Raw genomic sequence first — 18,045 nt, 5'->3', positions numbered from 1 at the left:
GCCGCTATAACTAATGCTCACCGCCCCTCCTCCGGCCTAAACAGTCCATTCTTCCTCTTCTCCACCGCCCACTTATCACACCACCCCTTCATCCTCTCCCTACTCTTCGCACTCCCCACATTCACCGTCGGGATGACTTTCTCGATCCTCAACGCACAACAAAACATCGTTAGCTCCCTAAAGCTGCTATGCTCACTATACGGAACTCCAAAACAGCTCGAGCGCCCCGTGCTGCCCCGCTGCGGCTGCAGATCCCGCATACTATAACTGCTCTTCCAGTTCGCGGAGTGCAGCACCGTCTGCACGGCCGGGCTCTCGACGAAGCGGCTGTTGGGCGGTCTGTAGTTCCAGCCGCTGGGACGGAAGCCGACGGCGCGGCTGAAGGTCTCGCGATAGTCTTTGAGGTAGTCGTCGAGCGTCTCGCCACGGATCTCGAACAAGGGCGTCATGTGGACCTGTGCTTCGTGCGGGTTGGAGGTCAGGCGGGCGTTTAGTTCGGGGTCTTCAAGACAGGAGCAAATGCGCAGTTTGGCGGGCGGAGCGTAGATCTTGCTGTTCAGGGCGCGTGCTATGCCGAGACAGATGCGCTCTTTGCCGATGCTGTAGGTGCCGACTACGACGAGGAGGCGGCCGCGGGGTTTGTTTGGGCTGGTGGATGGTGGTAGAGTGATTGTGCTGGAGGGTGCGTCGACATCGTCCTCTTGTTTGATTTCTGAGCCTTTCTGCACGAACTTGACCATGCCTTCGCCTGCACGCTCGCGCTTCATCTGCTCCCAGCCGTCCGATTCGTCTGTCCGGACTTTATTGAGGGATACACACATGTCGGCGCAGGCTTTGATGACTTCTTCCTGGCTTGGAAAGGCATACTTGGGGTTGAGATAAGTAGTATCCAGATAGCAAACATCAATCTTCTGCTGTACGTTCTTCCGAGTAAGCGCATCCATCACCTCAGGCCGCAGCAAGGGATGCTCAACGTGCGCACGGCATGCTCTGAAGTCTCCGCAGTGCAGTACTCGCTGCTTTTTCGGATTCTGGCCCTGTCCGATGACTTTCTCAAAGAGGTAGAGTGAGCTACCGGGACAATGGTTCGCTGGTATCATGGTGACCTGCACGCCTTTTGTCCCTGGAACGTCGACTGTCTTCTCGAACTCCAGATCCACGACCCATTTTGGATCCACCCGCAGCTGCTGTCTGACCAAGTTGGCTGTAACGCGACTACAGTAGATGGGCCCATGGCACCAGGAAGACGTGAGGCCGATGTAATGATCACTATGGAAGTGACTGAGGAAGTATGCCTGGCACCCCTTGACGGCTCCGTAACGGAAAGCATCGACGCAGATGAAGAAGCCGGGTAAGATCTTGTAGAAGGGACATGTCCGCTGATACGCCGGCTTGCCTCGAGAAGCATGTTCCGCTGCTGCCGCAGAAGCCCAAGCGATGTCTTCGGCGTGACCTGACATGAGTTTTGAGAAGGCTGAGGAAGGTCCCGCGCTTGAGTGTCCCAACGTGAAGGGGTTCTCCTGTCCGGGTTTGGCTGGTCTTGCAGCTCGTTGAGGTCTTCTGCTGTTGCTGGTTCTCTCAGGCGGCGCTGAACCACTAGAGATTGGATCTGGCAGTGGAATTGGATTCCCGTCAAGACAGCCGTTGACATGGACTGAGGCCTCTTGATCGCTGAGCCCTCCCAAGCCGGCATTACATATCGGACAAGATGAGACACTTGTATTCGACATGAGGCCAGTTTCGCCAGCAATTTGCCTTTCCTGAGTCCGCGGGCTCTCGTCCGCGTCACCTTCCCCGAACTCGTCCATGTCTCCTTCTAATCCGCCCTCAGCCATCTCAAGCCGCCTCTGTTCTTTCATCCACCGCCGCTCATCGAACTCCTCACCTTCAAGGAAATCTTCGTCTTCGAATTCTCCATAGTCCTCAAAGTCTTCGAATCCGTCGCCATTCGTACGGCTCGTGCCTTCACGCTTCAGAGAAGGAGCCTTGGATATCGATCCGGGGGTACTGTCTTCGGTATCCTCCTCTTTGACGGGTATGGTAGTTGTGCTTACATCTTCCTGATATGGTGGGTCGTCCTTGGGGGGCAACCTAACTCTAGATAAACCTTCACTCGGCGCAAGCCCATCGTCTTCGCTATCCGAATTCTCTATAAAGGGTCCCATACGCTTGCTGCTCTCCTGTTTCGCCCTGCCAACAGCTACTGCAGTATCTTCCTCGCCCGCCTGAGCTTCGTGAACCGGCTCCTCCGCAAAATCGGGCGGAGGCGGCGTACATGCGCCCTCCAATACCTCAACCACCTGCGCAGCAGCAGGTTCCAACCGCCGCCTCTTCACGCTTCCCCCGCTCTCATTAAACTTGTCGCCACCCTCCTCCATACCCACACCTAGCTCTTCCTCATCCCATCCCACCTCCTCGCGCTCGATGCCCGCACTACTCACCGGTCCCGGTCCCAGCCCCGGCGCCTTCCCCTCCATAAACAAGCCCTGCTCGACCTGCTCCGCCTTCTTGAAGAAGCTCAGGATACTCCCATTCGGCTTCCCCTTGGGCTTAGCTCCCGCATTGCCGTTGCTACTGCCCAGCGCGGTGGCGTTCTTCTTCGAGCCTTTGGTCGGTGCGAGCGTGGATTGTTGAGGTTTCGTGCGGGAGGCCGGTGATTTTGTGGGCATGGTTCTCGTGGCCATCGGCTTCAAAGGTTTGGGCGAAGGTGCGTTTGTGGTGGAGGCGGGATTGTGTCTGGAGCTTGAGGTTGACGGGCTTGGCGAGGGTGGCGATGGCGATGGGGGCCGGCCTGCTGAGGGCTTGAGCTTGGAGGTTGTGGGGAGGGTTGTGTTTTCGCGGGGATTGCGGAACATTGGAGGGGATTCCGCATAACTTGGTCAAGGCGGATGGGTTGTAGGGCTGGTGTTGCCTTGGTGGAGGTGTGCAGGTTTCCGAGTCGCGTCGGTCAAGACTCGCTTGCGCGCGAGCAGGTGATATCACTCAGCAAAGGGAATTTCAAGTATGGCTTTCAAGATACGAAAGGAAACCAGAACTTTGTATAAAGACGTATAAGACGCCTAGTGACTGCTTTGACCCCGGCTTCGCTTGTGACTTCCGATTTTCAACCTCTGCTCCTTGGTACCCATATCCCACCTAGTTATATCCAAGTCCAGGATCCGCAGGCAGAGTTTAGAATTGGCCCATAGGTTGCTTCGGGATCAGACCGGCGACTCCACGCTCCATAGCGAGCTGTCGACGAGCGGCAAGCTGCATTCATCCCTGCTTCGCCTTGGCGCTTGCCTGAGCAGCTTCTAAATAGAAATGTCAGCTGGCCACCCTTCCAGCGTCTTCAAAGCTTCAGTGAGGTATACCTCTCCTGGTAGCATCCTCCAACAGAGCCGTATCCACGGCCGCGCCAGGCAGGTGGACATACCTCACCACACTGCCTCTGATAAAGACATTCTTGACCGAGCTCTACCACCACCCAAACACATTAGCCTCTGTACCCTGAACCGCAACCTCCATGTCCAATCCGTATTCCATCCTTCTCACCCAGCCTTATCATGCCGCGTCCCCCCAAGCACCCCATCATGCTATCCCCTAAGCCTATGCCCCATGCCTTGTCCTCATGCCCCCACCATGATCCCTAAAAGGCTCAATCCGAGCAACGTACCAAATGCGGATACCTTATCTCCTCCACGACGCTGATATCGTCGAGCTTGATGTTGAGGTACTGGTCCACGCTCTTGAGCGTACCGCGGATCGAGATGTCGTTCTTGAGCTCGACGGTTACTTCGTGGTCGACGAGGGTTTTGAAGAAGCTGTTGCAGAAGACCAGTGGTCAGCTGGGGTGCTGAGAGAGCTGGTGAAGAAAGGAGGGTGTGGGGAGGGGTAGGTTGCGCAGGAAGTGCGATAGTGGGCGGACTTGAAGGTGGGTAGAGTGAAGGTGCTCTGAATGGATGGTTGCGGCAGTGAGGGGCAAGAGAAACGGCGTGAAGAAGCGATTCATAGCTTTTAGGAGGGATGGCGTACCTAAAGAATAGCATCTTCGTAGCAAGGGCCGGAGCGCAGAGTGTTGCGGAGGTTTGTAGGTCAGAGTCGTGGAGTGATTTGCAACACCAGAGTTTGGATCTCGAGGCTTGGCGTGGTGACGGATTTCGTCTGGTACCAGGAAAGTCGAGAGAGCAGTTTCGTGTGAATTTAGGTCCTGAAGTCGCGGCATAAAGAAACTTTCCATCATGTCACTTGGGGATCAAGAGTAAGGCCACAGAGCTCATCATGTTTCTAAGTCCCCTATTTGTGCTTTATGATCGCATCACCACATCCCCTTCATCTACCTCCGTCACCTCCCCTGAACACCCTCACATCCCCTTCCTCGCCCACCCACTCAAGCACCTCCACGCACTCCCCTGCTTCGCGCCCTCCTCCAACGCCGCCGCAACGCCCTCCAGCAGCCTCTCCTCCTCCTTCCCCATCTCCATCTGCAGCTTCAACAACCACTTCTCCCACGCCCAACTTCCCACCAAGCCAGCCATAGCAGCCGCATCCTTCGAAGTGCCCATGCTAACCTCCTCCACCTCACCATCAGCACCAATGCTCTTCTCAACCCTCGCATCCACCTTATCCGTCCACTTCGCGCCCGTGCTCGCCATGGGCAGAACCATCCACGCGCGCTTAACACCCCCAAATCCCGCCTTGCTCAGCCTCGAAACAAACGACTTCGTCGGCGCGGGGTCATACCCCCTCGTCTTAAGATTGAACCCAAACTCGACCGACATGGCCGAGGCCTGGGTGCCCGCATGCAAGATATCCGCATCCAGCATCTCGAACTCCAGGAACCCACCCGGCTTAAGGCAGCGCAGGCACTCCTGGAGACACAGATCGTACTCGTCCTGGCCCTTGCCGGCCGGCTTGCGGATCTTGAGGAAGGTGTGCAGAGACCGCGCGGAGATGACGTCGAAGTGGTTTTTCGGGAAGGGAAGCGTCCAGAGGTTCGGCACGGTCACCTGCCGGTGGTTCTCGGGGCTCTTGATGAAGATGTCCGTGGGTTGGAAGGTGGTTGAGGCGGTGATGACGGAGGCGTTGGAGTAGTCGAGCGCGGTTTGCCAGGCCCAGTCGCAGGAGGCTTGGCCGCCGAGATCGAGGATCCGGGCGCTGCCTGTGCGGTTGCGGGAGATTTGCTGGTGGGCGGCTTTGCAAAGGAGACGGCCGCCGTTCAGGAATTTTGCCGCTTCGAGAGTCCAGTGCGCGGGCGCCATTAGCTCTAGAGCTTGACGCTCCTTCTGGACTTTTGCGACCAGCTCCTTCTCTTCGCTAGCTTCCTCAGGAAACCAATGCGAGATGGGCCGACGGGCCGCCTGGAGCGGGTTGTTAAGTTCGTACCGTCCCAGAAGCTGGTCTCGGTGAGCTTGGGGCATGCAGCGTCGCTGGATGTGGACCGCCTCGGCACGTGTTTGGCGGTGGACAAACGCATCAGACTTGTGCGAGCGCTCACGCATGTACTGGAAGCCCTCAAGGAAGGTCGACTCCTTGGGTGAGATTGGCTCGTTCGATGCGACTGAGGGTGACTTAACCCCATCTTCAGCGAAGCGTACCGATTTCTTGAACGGTGAGCGGATTGACTGCTCGAGCGAGCTTTCGCGGCTGTGAGTCTTCGTAATCGGGCTCATCACGCTGCCGATAGACATCGTCTCGGTTTCTTGGGGCGAAGCGGAATAGGTCTCCTGCGCTGACAGCCAAAGCCCTGTTCGATCGATGTTGAGGGAAGCCATCTTTTCGAGCTCCTGATGGTAGTTCTCGTTGTACTCATACTTGGTCTCGCTCGGCTTGATCTCCATAACTTCCGCAACCTCAGGTGAGAACAGCTGACGGGCGGTTGCCGGGTCTTCAGAGAGAACCTCCGAGACTGGCGGCGCAACCTCCACGATGTGCTCGACCGGGTTGTCTGGTCGAGTCTCCCAGGGCACGCCGTAGAAATTCTCTGCGATGCTGGTCGTTGGAAGGCTGTCTTCACCAGGCCTTCTCCACCAGGTCTTCCGTGCAGAATTCCGTAGGGAAGAGAAGAAGCCACCAGGCGAAGGTACAGAGAGAGCCGACACGCAGTCGTCGTCATCCTCGTCAACAGGGGTAACAAGAATGTCGATGCTGTTGTGTGGGTGACCCCCCGACAGCTGTTGCATCTCAGCGTCGGAAGCCTCGAGGATCTGATTGACGGCCTGTTCATGGGGATCCTCCATAGATAGGTGATGCAACGTCTCCATGGCATCAGGATGAAGCTGCACGGGACCTGCCCAATCGCCTTGCTTTTCCGCCTGGCGCTCAATGTCAGGAGTCGACGGGCAACTAAGCTTGTCCAGCTCGTCTGAGGTCATGCTCCCATCAAGAGAGGGTGTAGCGCTCCTAGCCGGCACTTGCAGATTTCGAGCTGCAAGCATGGACAGAAATTCACGCTTTGGCGCAACCTGCATGATTGGTGTAGGTTGCATTGGCGAGAAAGCGCTTGTCTTCAGCTTCTCGATCGTTGGCCAAGCCGACGGAGACGGGATGACGAGGGACGGGTACCGGCTCCTGCTTGTACGGGCGCTGGATGCTTGGCTGCTGTGGGCCGAAATCTTCTTGACCGAGTTCGAGCATGTCAGAGGAACGTCCTCAGTCTCGCTGTCCGTAACGTCGTAGAGGTCGTCAAACTCGGGGTCTTCCCTGCTCTTTCTCCATGGCGCCGACTCAGACATATCTGACGCTGGCGATACCGGAGTGTGCTCGTACAATGCTAGTAGGCTATCCTGCGCTCTAGGGGTGGGGAAATCTTCGCTGTATGTGGGAGACAGCATGGTCGCCCTCATTGGGAGTGGTGGCACCGGGAAGTACTCCATGTCAATCTGGGGCTCATCTTCGATGATGGTGTTTAGGGTGTCTCTCCGGGCCAGCGGAGATGCAATGTAGGTAGTGACTGGACAGTTTGGGTTGTAGACGGTTGCTGGAAGCATGTAAGAATCCATTTCGTCGGTGTTAAGTCAAGCTGTAGACGATGCCAGATCGCTGAGACTTTGTGGGCGACGAAATAGCGATGTAGGGAAGAATGCGACAGCAAAGATTTATTAGATAGAATATACAAAGCCGATCAACGGTCTCGAGGGACAAAAATGCTTCGATCTACGAAGACTTGAAGAACGCAAATGACAACGAAGTGAGTGACTTGGAATGTACAACAGCTACGAATGGGGGCGCGGGGCGAGGGTCGGTTTAAATTGGCCCTTGAAGTTTGGCATGCTTCCGCTGGTACACTCGTGGCTTATTGGGTACGCAGTCTGCTGCATCTCATCCACTGAGGAGAGGACCAGCGAGTGACAGGCGGCTCCGCGGGATCCTGTTCTGGGTTCTGTCGGATGAATTTGCGGACCAAGGCATGTCTAGCTTGCTGGCTGTGATGTGGTTGGCTGCTCGCTGCAAACTCCAAGCAGCACTGTTACCATTGCAGCATGTCCAGCGACGCGCCGCTAGCCGTTGAGAAGTGGGTGCATCTAAGTTTGGAGGGGAGCGCAGAGAGACGCGTTCAATTGGATGGAGATGCAGACGTGGCCGTGCGAAGCGCTGGATTTGGGCGAAGCCAGGGAATGGTGGCGGCTCGCACTGACAACCGACAGGCTTCGGGGCTGGCCAATCAACAACGTCTAAACCTCAGCGATGCAGGAACACATCGAACCCGAATCTACCGTATTTCTATGATACTGCCTAGATTTGCAGATCACTGATCCGTTCGTCTCAGTGCTTTGCTATGATGTAGCTCGCCGAACTGTGTTAGACGCCTTGCGTGCTATCGAAGGCCAAGGCTAAGGCAACATTCATTTTGGCTGGCTCTTGGGCGCTCTCGAGGACTTGTCCATGCAACCCGGCCCAAGTCCAGCTTCCTCTCTCCTCCGATGCACATGTCATCCTCACCAGCTGCATCACCAGATTGTATACCCGCCATCTACGATGATCTCAGAGCCCGTCACATAGCTGCTTGCATCGCTCGCCAGCCATACCGCCGTTCCTCTGAACTCTTCCGGCTTCGCAATCCGTCCCAAGGGAATCATCTTCAACCACTCCTTGCTCAGCTCCTTCATCTCTTCGTCCTGGTTCGCCGGTGTGTCGATGTAGCCGGGCGACATGGCGTTGACGCGGATGCCGTGCTCTCCCCACTCTGAAGCAAGAGACTTCATCAGATGTGCCACTGCTGCTTTCGACTGTCGGATGCCACTGCGTTAGCTACGGTTCATTGTTGGTGGCCCTGTCGAATGTCTTTCACATTGATCAGAATGAGACGAAGACGACCTACCGTGTTGTACGCGCTCTGCTTCTGCGGCTTATTCACAATCCGCCCCGACATACTGCTAACCATGATGATTGCACCCTTGATTCCCTTCTCAATCATATGCTTCCCCGTCTCTCTCGCGAACAGAAACGTCCCATCGATGTTTACCTCCAGCATTTTCTTCCAATCTTCGTACGAGTATTCCTCCGCCGGGCTGCCTCCCGTGATGCCAGCATTCGTCACGAGTACATCTACCTTTCCGAATCCTGCACGATCTGCTTGAAGGTGGACTTGACGGCTTGTTCGTCCGACGTGTCGCACTCGTAGGGACGGAGATTTGCTTCGGGGAGACCGGCTTCTTTGACTTCGGCCTGCATGCCTTCGACGGAGTGTTTCGCAGAATCGAGTTCAAGATCGACAACGGCGCCGTGGGCACCTGAGCGGGCGAATGCGGCGAGGATCTGTTGGCCGAGGCCTTGGGAGGCGCTGAACAGACACGTGTGAGCTCACAGCTACGACATTCCAGGTCCGCGTTGTGCACCAGCGCACCCAGTGACTGCACGACAGACGTGTTAGTCAGATGTACAATTGAGAAACCCCGGATACCAAGCTTACCGACGCAGACCTTCCCCTCAAGAGAGAAGATAGGTAGGGTACTAGGTCTGCGATGAGTATATCGCACACGCATGGCCGAAGGTATGGGGAGAGCAAGGTGGCCGCGTAGCAGCGCAGTGCGAAGGACGTACGGTGGCATCTTTAGGTGTTGGAAACCTGATCAATGCGCAGTGATCTGCTTGGAGACGTGAAGAAAGTAGAGCGCTTGACTCTGATATTCAAACTTCGAGGACTACAAAGAGCGCAGGCGGACTGAAGGTGCTCAGATTGGCATACTCGTGAAATCCCATGTTGTGGCACACGCGATTTGTGCGTCATTTGCAAAAGCCCATCCCTTACCGCATCGGAAAGTCAGTCGTCCATCTTATCGAATGTTGATTGGTTTATCCATCCGCTTCAATAGAGGTCTCCATAACTCGTAGAAACAAAGTCAAGGCACAGTTATACCGGCGACAATGTTTAACCATCGAGGAGAAGGAGATGAATCTGGCAGAAAAGGGATGGCTTAAGGAGGTGAGTTTATGCTCGAGGAGCCTGACATCAGCCCCACCATGCCCCGCCATGGTTCGCTCAACGTCACCCTATAAAACATCCAACGGCCATCGTCAACACCTCTTCAGTCGAGCCTCCATCCGCCTAATTAGGTGCCATTTCGCATACCGCCTCCACGCCAGTCTTTGATCAATCAATTCAGCCATCGATAACCCGTCGTTTCGTCCTTAACCTCTCAGTCGTAACACCAGCTTCACTACAAGCTTGACGATCTCCATCCTCGCCGCAATGTCTCCACCCCCAATAATCGCCCCCTCTATCCTCTCCGCCGACTTCGGCGCCCTCGGCAAGGCCTGCTCAGACACCATGTCGCAAGGCGCTGACTGGCTCCACATCGACATAATGGACGGCCACTTCGTGCCCAATATGACCTTCGGCGCGCCCGTAGTAACCATGATACGGCCGCACGTCGAGAAGCCCAGCTCAGCTTTCGACCGCGGCACCTTCGACTGCCACATGATGATCGCGGAGCCGCACCGCTGGGTCAAGGAGTTCAAGAAGGCGGGCTGCGACCTGTATTGCTTCCACTACGAGGCGGCGCTGCAGAGCACGGCGGCGGATAGTCCGAGTGGGCAGACAGAGGAGAAGACGAGTCCGGCGAAGTTGATCAGATTTATACATGAGCAGGGGCTGAGGGCGGGGATTGCGATTAAGCCGAAGACGCCGGTGGATGTGCTGTATCCTATCTTGGATAGTGGGACTAAGGAAGAGGTGCCGGATATGGTGCTGGTCATGACGGTGGAGCCGGGCTTTGGCGGGCAATCTTTCATGGCGGATATGATGCCAAAAGTCAAGGATTTGAGGAAAAGATACCCAGAGATGAACATTGAGGTCGATGGCGGTCTGTCAGCGAAGACGATTGACCAAGCTGCTGACGCAGGCGCAAACGTCATAGTGGCTGGAAGCGCAGTTTTTGGCGCGAAAAATCCGAGCGAGGTCATCGCAAGGCTAAGAGAGGCGGTAGAAAAGAGGCGGTGACTAGCAGGGAAACTGTAAGATGTAGCCGCATATTGAATAAAGCGATTTGGCGGGAGCGCGAGGCCGCGCTGTTAATATGAATCCACAAGGACAGGGCGATACATGGCGATCTAGGACTGGTAAGTCGGTAAAAGATTTGTTTCTGGGCGCGTCGGTCTGCTTAGGGGTCCAAGTGGTCGCCTCGTCTTTCCCGCTCTTATGCTTTGAGCTGAGCTATATCTTCCCGGAGATTAACAGTCACTGCCGGCAAAAGCGACACAGCTTATAATCAGTGGTGTGGCTTGAGCTTGCTGTAGAACAAAAGGGTCTTCTACTCAGCTCATTCAACGTTGATCTTCATATCTTCGGCTGGTATTGATACTTCTCCGTTTGGCACGCCATTCGAACGCCCTTTGCCTAAAACCTCTTTCATCAGACCCTCCAGTCTCTGCAAAGCCTCATCAGAGACCTGATAGTGCACCACTAGTCTGCCGCCCATCATCCGTAGACCCACCTTCTCGGCTGCTTCAATCAGCCGATCTTCATCGATGCTCGCGTCTTCGATGTCCAGCCAGACCATGTTCGTCTCGACAGGATACTGCAGCTTGCCACCGAGATCCTGCCACATTTTGGCCACCCTCTTCGCGTTTTTGTGACTCTGCTCCAGCTTGCCGCCCAGGAAAGTCTCCTCGACACCCACTCTCGCGGCAGCAGACACGACACCGGCCTGCCGTAGTCCACCACCAATACTCTTTCGTATCCACCTCGACCGCTTGATGAAGGCCTCAGGGCCAACGATAATAGATCCGATCGGCGCGCCAAGCCCCTTGCTAAAGCAAAGACTCACACTATCGAAGCAGTCACAATATTCCTCCAGCTTTCCCGCACCTGCAACAACAGCCTCCCACAACCTCGCCCCATCCAAATGCATGATAATACCGCGCTCCCTCGCCCAAGCCGCAATGCGCCGACACTCCTCAAGCGGCAAAACCGTCCCCCCAAGCGTGTTCTCCAAACTAATCACCCGCGTCGGACACGCATGCACGTCCTCCGACACAACAGCGTTCTTCACCACATCCTCCAGCGTCAAATGATGTCCATTGCGCGGCACGACCCCCTTGACCAATGCACCGCACAGACTCGCCACGCCGCCCGCCTCCCACTCCAGGATATGTGCGCGGTGGTCACACAGCACGCTATGTGGCGGCCCCTGCAAGTGTGCGCGCAGCGCGACTTGGTTCCCCATTGTACCGCTGAGCACGAGAAGTGCTGCGGGGTGGCCCGTTAGGGACGCGATGAAGGATTCTAGGGACTTGGTGGTCGGGTCTTCGACGAAGACGTCGTCGAGGAGCGTGCATTGCGAGATCGCGCGGAGCATGTTGGCTGTTGGGGTCGTGACGACGTCGGAGCGGAAATCGAAGGAGGCGGGGCCGGGGGTGTCCGTGGCCCAGTTGTTTTGGCCATTGGAAGTGGATGATGGGGCAGGAGCGGCGGAGGCGGCGGCTTTGGAGTACATTGTTCGAAGGTTTGCTGGGAAGGGGTGGTGAGTTGCTGGTAGTGGGGTGGCTTGGGAAGGGAGGGTGGAAGATATGAGGGAGTATTGGGAGATTGACTTACTTGTGGTCTTACTTCCGAAGATGTAGTGCCTTCTGATAGCTCGCGATAGCATTTGATGCCCCGAAATGCGGCCTGTCAGTCCCATACAACACTCCCCTCTCGAGTATTAGTCTTACGTTGGAGGACAAGCGCTTATCGATTTCTTGACATGCCTGATTGGATCACAAGACCAAGGGTCCTCGGTTTTGAGCCTAACGGAGAAATATTTACTCCGCCCACCTGCAGGTACCGGTACCTACGGTTTGGCTTGAGGTTAACAATATCGTAGCATGCTTCATAATCTAGTCGTCGATATAGTATGGCCTTGAGCAGAATACTTGACTTCTTTGGGCGGTATGCGGCCTCGAAGCCTTGGTTTGTGTAGCATGCGACGGTCCATGCTGCACTGTACTGTACAATACACGAGTCTGTAGAAGGTATAGATCAAGCCGGCTGACCGAAGATGTGGAACTCAGCCGCAGCTTGGCTTAGTATCAAGATAGGTATTGGTGCCTGCCTTACAGTACCAAGCCTTCCGGTGTGCTGACGGTCAGATGCCAATCCACAATTTCCTTGTTCATTCTTCCCCTCTCCATGGTTGGTTGGCTGTTCGACGCTGGTAGAGCAAAGCGGAGTTGATATAACTCGACCTTTGAACCAAGTTTTCTCTCCTGCCTTTTCCTTCCAGCTGCTTAACGTCTGCGTTTGTTGTCTGCCTGATTTTGAAGTTGTCAACCTCTTGCCTTGAATCATCCCAGCTTTTCTCAACGCAGTCCATCGCCTGTTCTGTACATTAATTACGCCTGCACTGTGCGAAGGGTTTACCTGAACCAGAGCGGTTGCGGCCATGGAGAACACGTCTTCCGCATGGATCCGCTCCCCTACAGACGGGCGATCCTGTCGCTATCACGACGACGGGAATGGTCAACCTGAGCAGGAACCGGACGATCGACTTCCTCCAGCTCCTCCGACGGTGCATGGTTCAGCTCTGGTCCGCACAGACCGTCTTGTACCCTTTGAGGCTTCTTCACGCTCGTCCACGACGGAAGCCTCCTATATGGATATCACCTCTCTCTCAGATTTCAGGATTCGATATCGCCATCACTCCAAGCACGATCAGCTCAGGTATATGGGGACCAGTGGAGCTCGTCAATGGAAGAACGTTCTACTACGTGTACCGCGCAGGGCGCCGCCCATAGCTCACCAAGCAGAGGATTCCGCAAACCTCACCGAACTAACTAGGGAACTTCCCAGGCTCCTACAGATAGCACTGCTGCGCGTGAGTAATCTCAGCCTAGAGTGCGATCATGCGATGGAGGATGTTGCTCATCCAATCCTCTTCACAGAGCGGGGCTAGCCCTCTGCACACTGGTAGTGCCGCCAAGCTCTACCATCTTCTCAAAGCTTTGGTGAACAAAAGCACCAATGCTGGTTCGCTGTAAGTCGTCCCCAAATGGAGAGAAGAGGGAAGAAGCACTCATAGGGCTTCGCTTTATTCGTGTCATGTCCCTGCCAACCTATCCAGGCCGACGGTAACCGTCAACTACCCGATATTATCGTTTCTTGAACTGTACAAGGCGACCTACAAATCGCTGCTACGAGACCTACTGCCCGGTGATGCCTTTGCCCAGGGCCGTAAGTTTGTGATTGGTTGCGCAGGCACATCACTACACGAACATCCGCTGCCGCTCCGGTATTATTGGTTCTTCTTGGTAGATCGACTGAATAAGAACGTTGATTTGCGGTATTTACCTGCTCCTCATCCTCCATTGTGCCGGACATGCGCAGCTCAAACCCTCCAAAAACTAAAACGCATTCCGGCTCAATACTACAGAAGACCTATTGTAGGCGTGGTTGCCGAACTTTTTAGCCAATGGGCGGAGCAAAGCACAACACTGGGGTACCCCATAGGACTCGTGGAAAGAACAGTGTTGCTGAGCTGTGGTTCTCGCGCTTGTTCCCGCTTACCCTTACGAGCGTATCCTACAAAAGAGATTCTCGAGACGGCCAGCTGGAACGGTCCATTGTGCTTCGATTGCCTCGATCAGCTTTTCAGTACTGAAGAAGTGCCGGATACTGAGGGCGATACCATCGACGAAGAAAGCGCCCTCCAGATATCTTGCCGCCGCTCAAGCTCTGCTATCTCGGAGAATGCTATCAAAGCACCAAGGGTCAGCCTGTCCGACCCGTCCCATGCGCTTCGCTCCGAGCATCCTAGCGAGTTCTCCATACTGCTGAGAGTTCACCTGCTTCCTTCGAGGGCTTTTATATTTGATATATCGATAGCTCTTGCAGTGATTCTCTTAGCCATGAGGGGCGCGGCAGGGGCCATTCTCCAAGCATTTGCGACTCGCGTTGTCCGTGTGGTTCCTGTCGCTCTCAAGACGATTGTAATCGGCCGCCTAAGCAGACTCTCCCGGGCAGCCCGTCTAGCCCGCCCATCACAGTCTAATCCATACCCTAATACTCTCTTGCAGGATTCTTACAAATCATCTGTGAGCTTGGACGTCAGCCGACCTCGCAATATCTTCGCATTGAGGTGCATTAACATGCTGATAGATCTCCTTACCTCGTTGAGTTTTTGTATATACGATATTATCGCTCTTGCTCCCTATTCAAAAACGACTCGCGCGTTGCTCGTGTTGTTCGTGTGCAGCCTTTTAGCGCTTGATGAGAATTTAATGAACACCACTCGGTTAGCTGGTCAAAGCTGGGAAAAGACGTTAATGGCGGAAAGCTGTCTCATTGTGCCAAGACTGTCGCGCACTTTTAGAAAGAGCATTCTCTTCGCATGCTGTGCCGCATTGTATTTGTCGGTCGCCTCCGGGTTGAGCCTCAGGCAGCTCATGGCATCGCCACGAGGTGAGCAGGTCCAGTGGATTTGCGTAAGTACCTCCACCTTAGTATGTTTAATGCACAAGACTCACCGTTGAGAGCTCATGGATACACATGATTCGCACTCCAGTGACTGACGCTTTGGCAGAGTTGCGGGCAGCGCTTTCACAAAGACTTTCTCGACGATCAGAGAAAAGACGCTCAGTATCTCTATGAGCTGCTCAAAGCATCAGGCTATGCAGCGTCAATCGGCCGAGCCCATGCCGCCGGCTCGGTTCCTGTCACTCCCAACCAATCTTCTGAAACCTCACCAGACGACACCGCAACTTCCGGCACATCTCGAAGGGGAGGAAGTTCAACTGGTGACTCATATTCGACAGAGCAAACCAATCTTACGGATGATGATCAGCAGGACTCCACTGATATTCCTGGTTCCGGAACACAGCCCGACCCTACGCCTCAGTGGCTGATAATTTGCACTCATCGATATGCACATGCACGTAAAGCTACGCACGTTGACATGCCAAAAGCTCTTGATGATATTAGCCTTTTCAGCACGATTCGCCAAGATTACATTCAATCCAAAGGCAAATTATGGGCTATGTTCGCATGGCGAGGCGTCAAGGACATAAAATTCGTGCAGGTGAGGGCTCAACTTCCTAAGGTACGAGGCAAACGCTGAACGCTGGAAGTTTCAATTGACGTGCGACATGCGTACCCTGGACGATATGGCTCTCATGCACGAGAAATGGTGTCCGGCTGACGACCTGACCGGAACGAAGCACTGGGACCCAATGCCGCAGCCCAAGCCGCCTCCGATACCAAGTGAATGGCTCCTTCATCTGTGGAATCACCCTCACGAGACTCGGTCTTTCAAAGCATCGATCAAGGTAAAGAACACATTTTCGTCCGTGACTCGTTTCCTTACCGAGTCACTACGCCAAAGTGCAACCGCGTACCGTAACGCGATGGAAAATGCTTGGGCTCAAGTAACCGAGTTTTGTCAATGGAAAAGAAGGCCTTTGCTGCCAACCGAGGAAGTCGAACTGCAACAGGATTCTGCGAATCTTCCTTCCGCCGAAAGCGTGGCAACGCAAGTTTCCGCCGAGAACGCTGCAAGGGACGCACCACTATCGGGCCGCAACGACCAAGGGCGGCAGGATCTGGTCTACAAGAATACCCCAAAGAAGCTTTTCGAGATGCTCCAAGCAGATCCCAGCAATCCCCCGTGTGGTTGGGGTCTGTACCTTGAGGAAGGCTTCAAGGTTCCGGAGCCGATTGAGTGGTTGGCTTCCATCTTCGCCACATGCGTGATCTTTGGTATCCTGGCTTTCTGCATTGCTAAAGTCGGCGACTTGGGCATCGGCATCTTCGGAGCGTGGGGAGGTACCATCGCCCTGGCTTCTTTGATATTCACCGTGGTAACAAAGCTCGCGGGAAAGTAGCTGTACACTCCGCTACTGGCCGACGCTGCCTCAGTTCCACACTACACGATGCACTATCGCGCCTGCGCAGAATCCGCAGATTCGTTCCAACGCGATACCTGTTGTCAGATGGCAGCAGCCCACGATGCGGAGGACCAGCTAAACTCAATACGTCGGGACGGATCCTCGAGGTGCATTACCTCGTTACGCGGGTTCGCATAGTCCGGTAGATACGGATCTGCTAGTGATGCAGCCACTCTCGGACGCAAACACCTGTACTCGCCTTGCTGGGACGGTATCTAAGCACATGACAGACAATCAATTCCGAGGCGGTTTCTTGCACATTGACTAGAACCAGAGACTCTCCGGCTGTGATGCCTCCTGCGGCAGGCATGTGGACGGGCGGAGACGGTGAGATGGATTGTACACGGTCTCAATGCATCCAGTCCAAGGCCTTCTGATCCGCGCTGCTCCCCGAGCTAGATCCATCTCCGTTCTCGTTGGCTGTAGCGGCAAGGCGTTACTAATGAACGTTGATGAAAGGTACCATGGAGGACTGATGCTCTTGGGAGCACTCGTGCGCCTTGTTTTACTACTTTCCATGTACGCAGCGACAATCAAGATCTCTTACACAGGAAGTTATTACAACGTTCATCAGCTGGAGGCGGCCTTGAGATTGTTTCTGTAGACTAGAACCAGCGTTTGATTCTCGGCCTTTGACTGATGGTCGAAGAGCTCTGCAAGGGCCCTTGTCGTCTACACATAGATTGATTTCCCTAGACGTGTCAACAAAGGCAAGGCGATCCACAACACGCAAGCTCCGATCTTTGACTCATCCGCCTCGCGGCTTACCGCGCGGTATCAGTCGACGTCGCCTGCTGTCACTCGTAACGGAGCTCGGCATGCAAGCCGATCCCAAGGATTGGCCAATAGGACACGGCAGGAACCCGTACTCGTCTATCAAAGTCACGGGACCTCGCGCCCATCGCCTGATGCCTTACGCGTCCCCTCACTTGGCCATGTTGTTCTTTTGAGAGGGGAGCTTATTGATGCCTGGAACACAGAGTCCATAAAAGCAGGCTGATCGCTGCGCAGAGCGGTTCAGTAGCACAACAGCTGTCTACAGTGTGCATCTCTTGAAAGACCCATTGCTTCCCAACCCCCACCAGCGCTCAAAAGCCATCAACTCCCCCTCATCAACATGGCAATCGACCACGTCGGCATCGAAGTCCCACGCGTCAAGTTCGACGAGCTCGTCGCCTTCTATCTCAAAGTCCTCGCGCCGCTCAACTACGTCGAGGTCATGCGCCCTGTCGAGACCGCCATCGGCATGGGCGAGAACGGGATCCCGGACTTCTGGGTCTCTGCCAACGATAAGGCGACCGAGTCCAGCGCGATGACGGTACATGTTGCTTTTACCACCAAGAGTACGTGGATTTCCGCATGGCTGAGGTCGCTGAAGGATATGAGTATGGTGAGCTGACGAGGACTCCCAGACCGAGAGGTCGTGGATAAGTTCTACGAGCTGGCGCTCCAGGAGGGGGCGAAGGACAATGGGAAGCCGGGTATCCGGGCGGAGTACCATCCGAACTACTACGCCGCGTTTGTGATTGATGCGGCTGGGAATAATTTGGAGGTTGTTTGTCATGAAGACGCTGGAGAAAGCAAGTAGCGTCGGAAGCTTGGAGGATGAGTGTGTTTGTGTTGGTGGAGCTATCAGTAGTTAGTTGACTGGGTATGGATGTGCAATGCCAGGAACGCTGTACTTACATATCACCGCATCTGTACTTC

The 18,045-nt window shown here is 54.9% G+C and overlaps 8 protein-coding genes across 8 annotated transcripts; 3 read left to right on the top strand and 5 right to left on the bottom strand.

The window, feature by feature from the left end:
* Positions 1 to 17: 17 nt before the first annotated feature.
* Positions 18 to 2,855, bottom strand: W97_01163 (uncharacterized protein; the record flags this gene model as incomplete). The annotated part of the gene is made up of 1 exon (XM_007779072.1): positions 18 to 2,855. The coding sequence occupies one exon, from the start codon at positions 2,853 to 2,855 to the stop codon at positions 18 to 20; it is 2,838 nt and encodes a 945-aa protein (XP_007777262.1).
* Positions 2,856 to 3,255: 400 nt separating this feature from the next.
* On the bottom strand, positions 3,256 to 3,991 carry W97_01162 (uncharacterized protein; the record flags this gene model as incomplete). Its single annotated transcript, XM_007779071.1, has 4 exons — positions 3,256 to 3,293; positions 3,354 to 3,456; positions 3,656 to 3,803; positions 3,972 to 3,991. 4 exons carry the CDS (start codon positions 3,989 to 3,991, stop codon positions 3,256 to 3,258), a joined length of 309 nt encoding a protein of 102 aa, XP_007777261.1.
* A 352-nt stretch (positions 3,992 to 4,343) lies between these two features.
* On the bottom strand, positions 4,344 to 6,980 carry W97_01161 (uncharacterized protein; the record flags this gene model as incomplete). The annotated part of the gene is made up of 1 exon (XM_007779070.1): positions 4,344 to 6,980. The coding sequence occupies one exon, from the start codon at positions 6,978 to 6,980 to the stop codon at positions 4,344 to 4,346; it is 2,637 nt and encodes an 878-aa protein (XP_007777260.1).
* A 948-nt stretch (positions 6,981 to 7,928) lies between these two features.
* W97_01160 (uncharacterized protein) lies at positions 7,929 to 9,029 on the bottom strand (the record flags this gene model as incomplete). Its single annotated transcript, XM_007779069.1, has 5 exons — positions 7,929 to 8,207; positions 8,300 to 8,489; positions 8,531 to 8,761; positions 8,825 to 8,831; positions 8,891 to 9,029. 5 exons carry the CDS (start codon positions 9,027 to 9,029, stop codon positions 7,929 to 7,931), a joined length of 846 nt encoding a protein of 281 aa, XP_007777259.1.
* A 641-nt stretch (positions 9,030 to 9,670) lies between these two features.
* W97_01159 (ribulose-phosphate 3-epimerase) lies at positions 9,671 to 10,420 on the top strand (the record flags this gene model as incomplete). The annotated part of the gene is made up of 1 exon (XM_007779068.1): positions 9,671 to 10,420. The coding sequence occupies one exon, from the start codon at positions 9,671 to 9,673 to the stop codon at positions 10,418 to 10,420; it is 750 nt and encodes a 249-aa protein (XP_007777258.1).
* Positions 10,421 to 10,739: 319 nt separating this feature from the next.
* W97_01158 (uncharacterized protein) lies at positions 10,740 to 11,915 on the bottom strand (the record flags this gene model as incomplete). The annotated part of the gene is made up of 1 exon (XM_007779067.1): positions 10,740 to 11,915. The coding sequence occupies one exon, from the start codon at positions 11,913 to 11,915 to the stop codon at positions 10,740 to 10,742; it is 1,176 nt and encodes a 391-aa protein (XP_007777257.1).
* Positions 11,916 to 15,558: 3,643 nt separating this feature from the next.
* W97_01157 (uncharacterized protein) lies at positions 15,559 to 16,275 on the top strand (the record flags this gene model as incomplete). Its single annotated transcript, XM_007779066.1, has 1 exon — positions 15,559 to 16,275. One exon carries the CDS (start codon positions 15,559 to 15,561, stop codon positions 16,273 to 16,275), a length of 717 nt encoding a protein of 238 aa, XP_007777256.1.
* Positions 16,276 to 17,455: 1,180 nt separating this feature from the next.
* W97_01156 (uncharacterized protein) lies at positions 17,456 to 17,926 on the top strand (the record flags this gene model as incomplete). The annotated part of the gene is made up of 2 exons (XM_007779065.1): positions 17,456 to 17,681; positions 17,751 to 17,926. 2 exons carry the CDS (start codon positions 17,456 to 17,458, stop codon positions 17,924 to 17,926), a joined length of 402 nt encoding a protein of 133 aa, XP_007777255.1.
* Between the last annotated feature and the right edge of the window lie 119 nt (positions 17,927 to 18,045).

Source organism: Coniosporium apollinis, assembly GCF_000281105.1.
Source record: "Coniosporium apollinis CBS 100218 chromosome Unknown supercont1.4, whole genome shotgun sequence".
NCBI lineage: Eukaryota > Fungi > Ascomycota > Dothideomycetes > Coniosporium > Coniosporium apollinis.
Note: the sequence above shows the minus strand (reverse complement) of the source record. Positions and strands in the feature narration are given on the sequence as shown.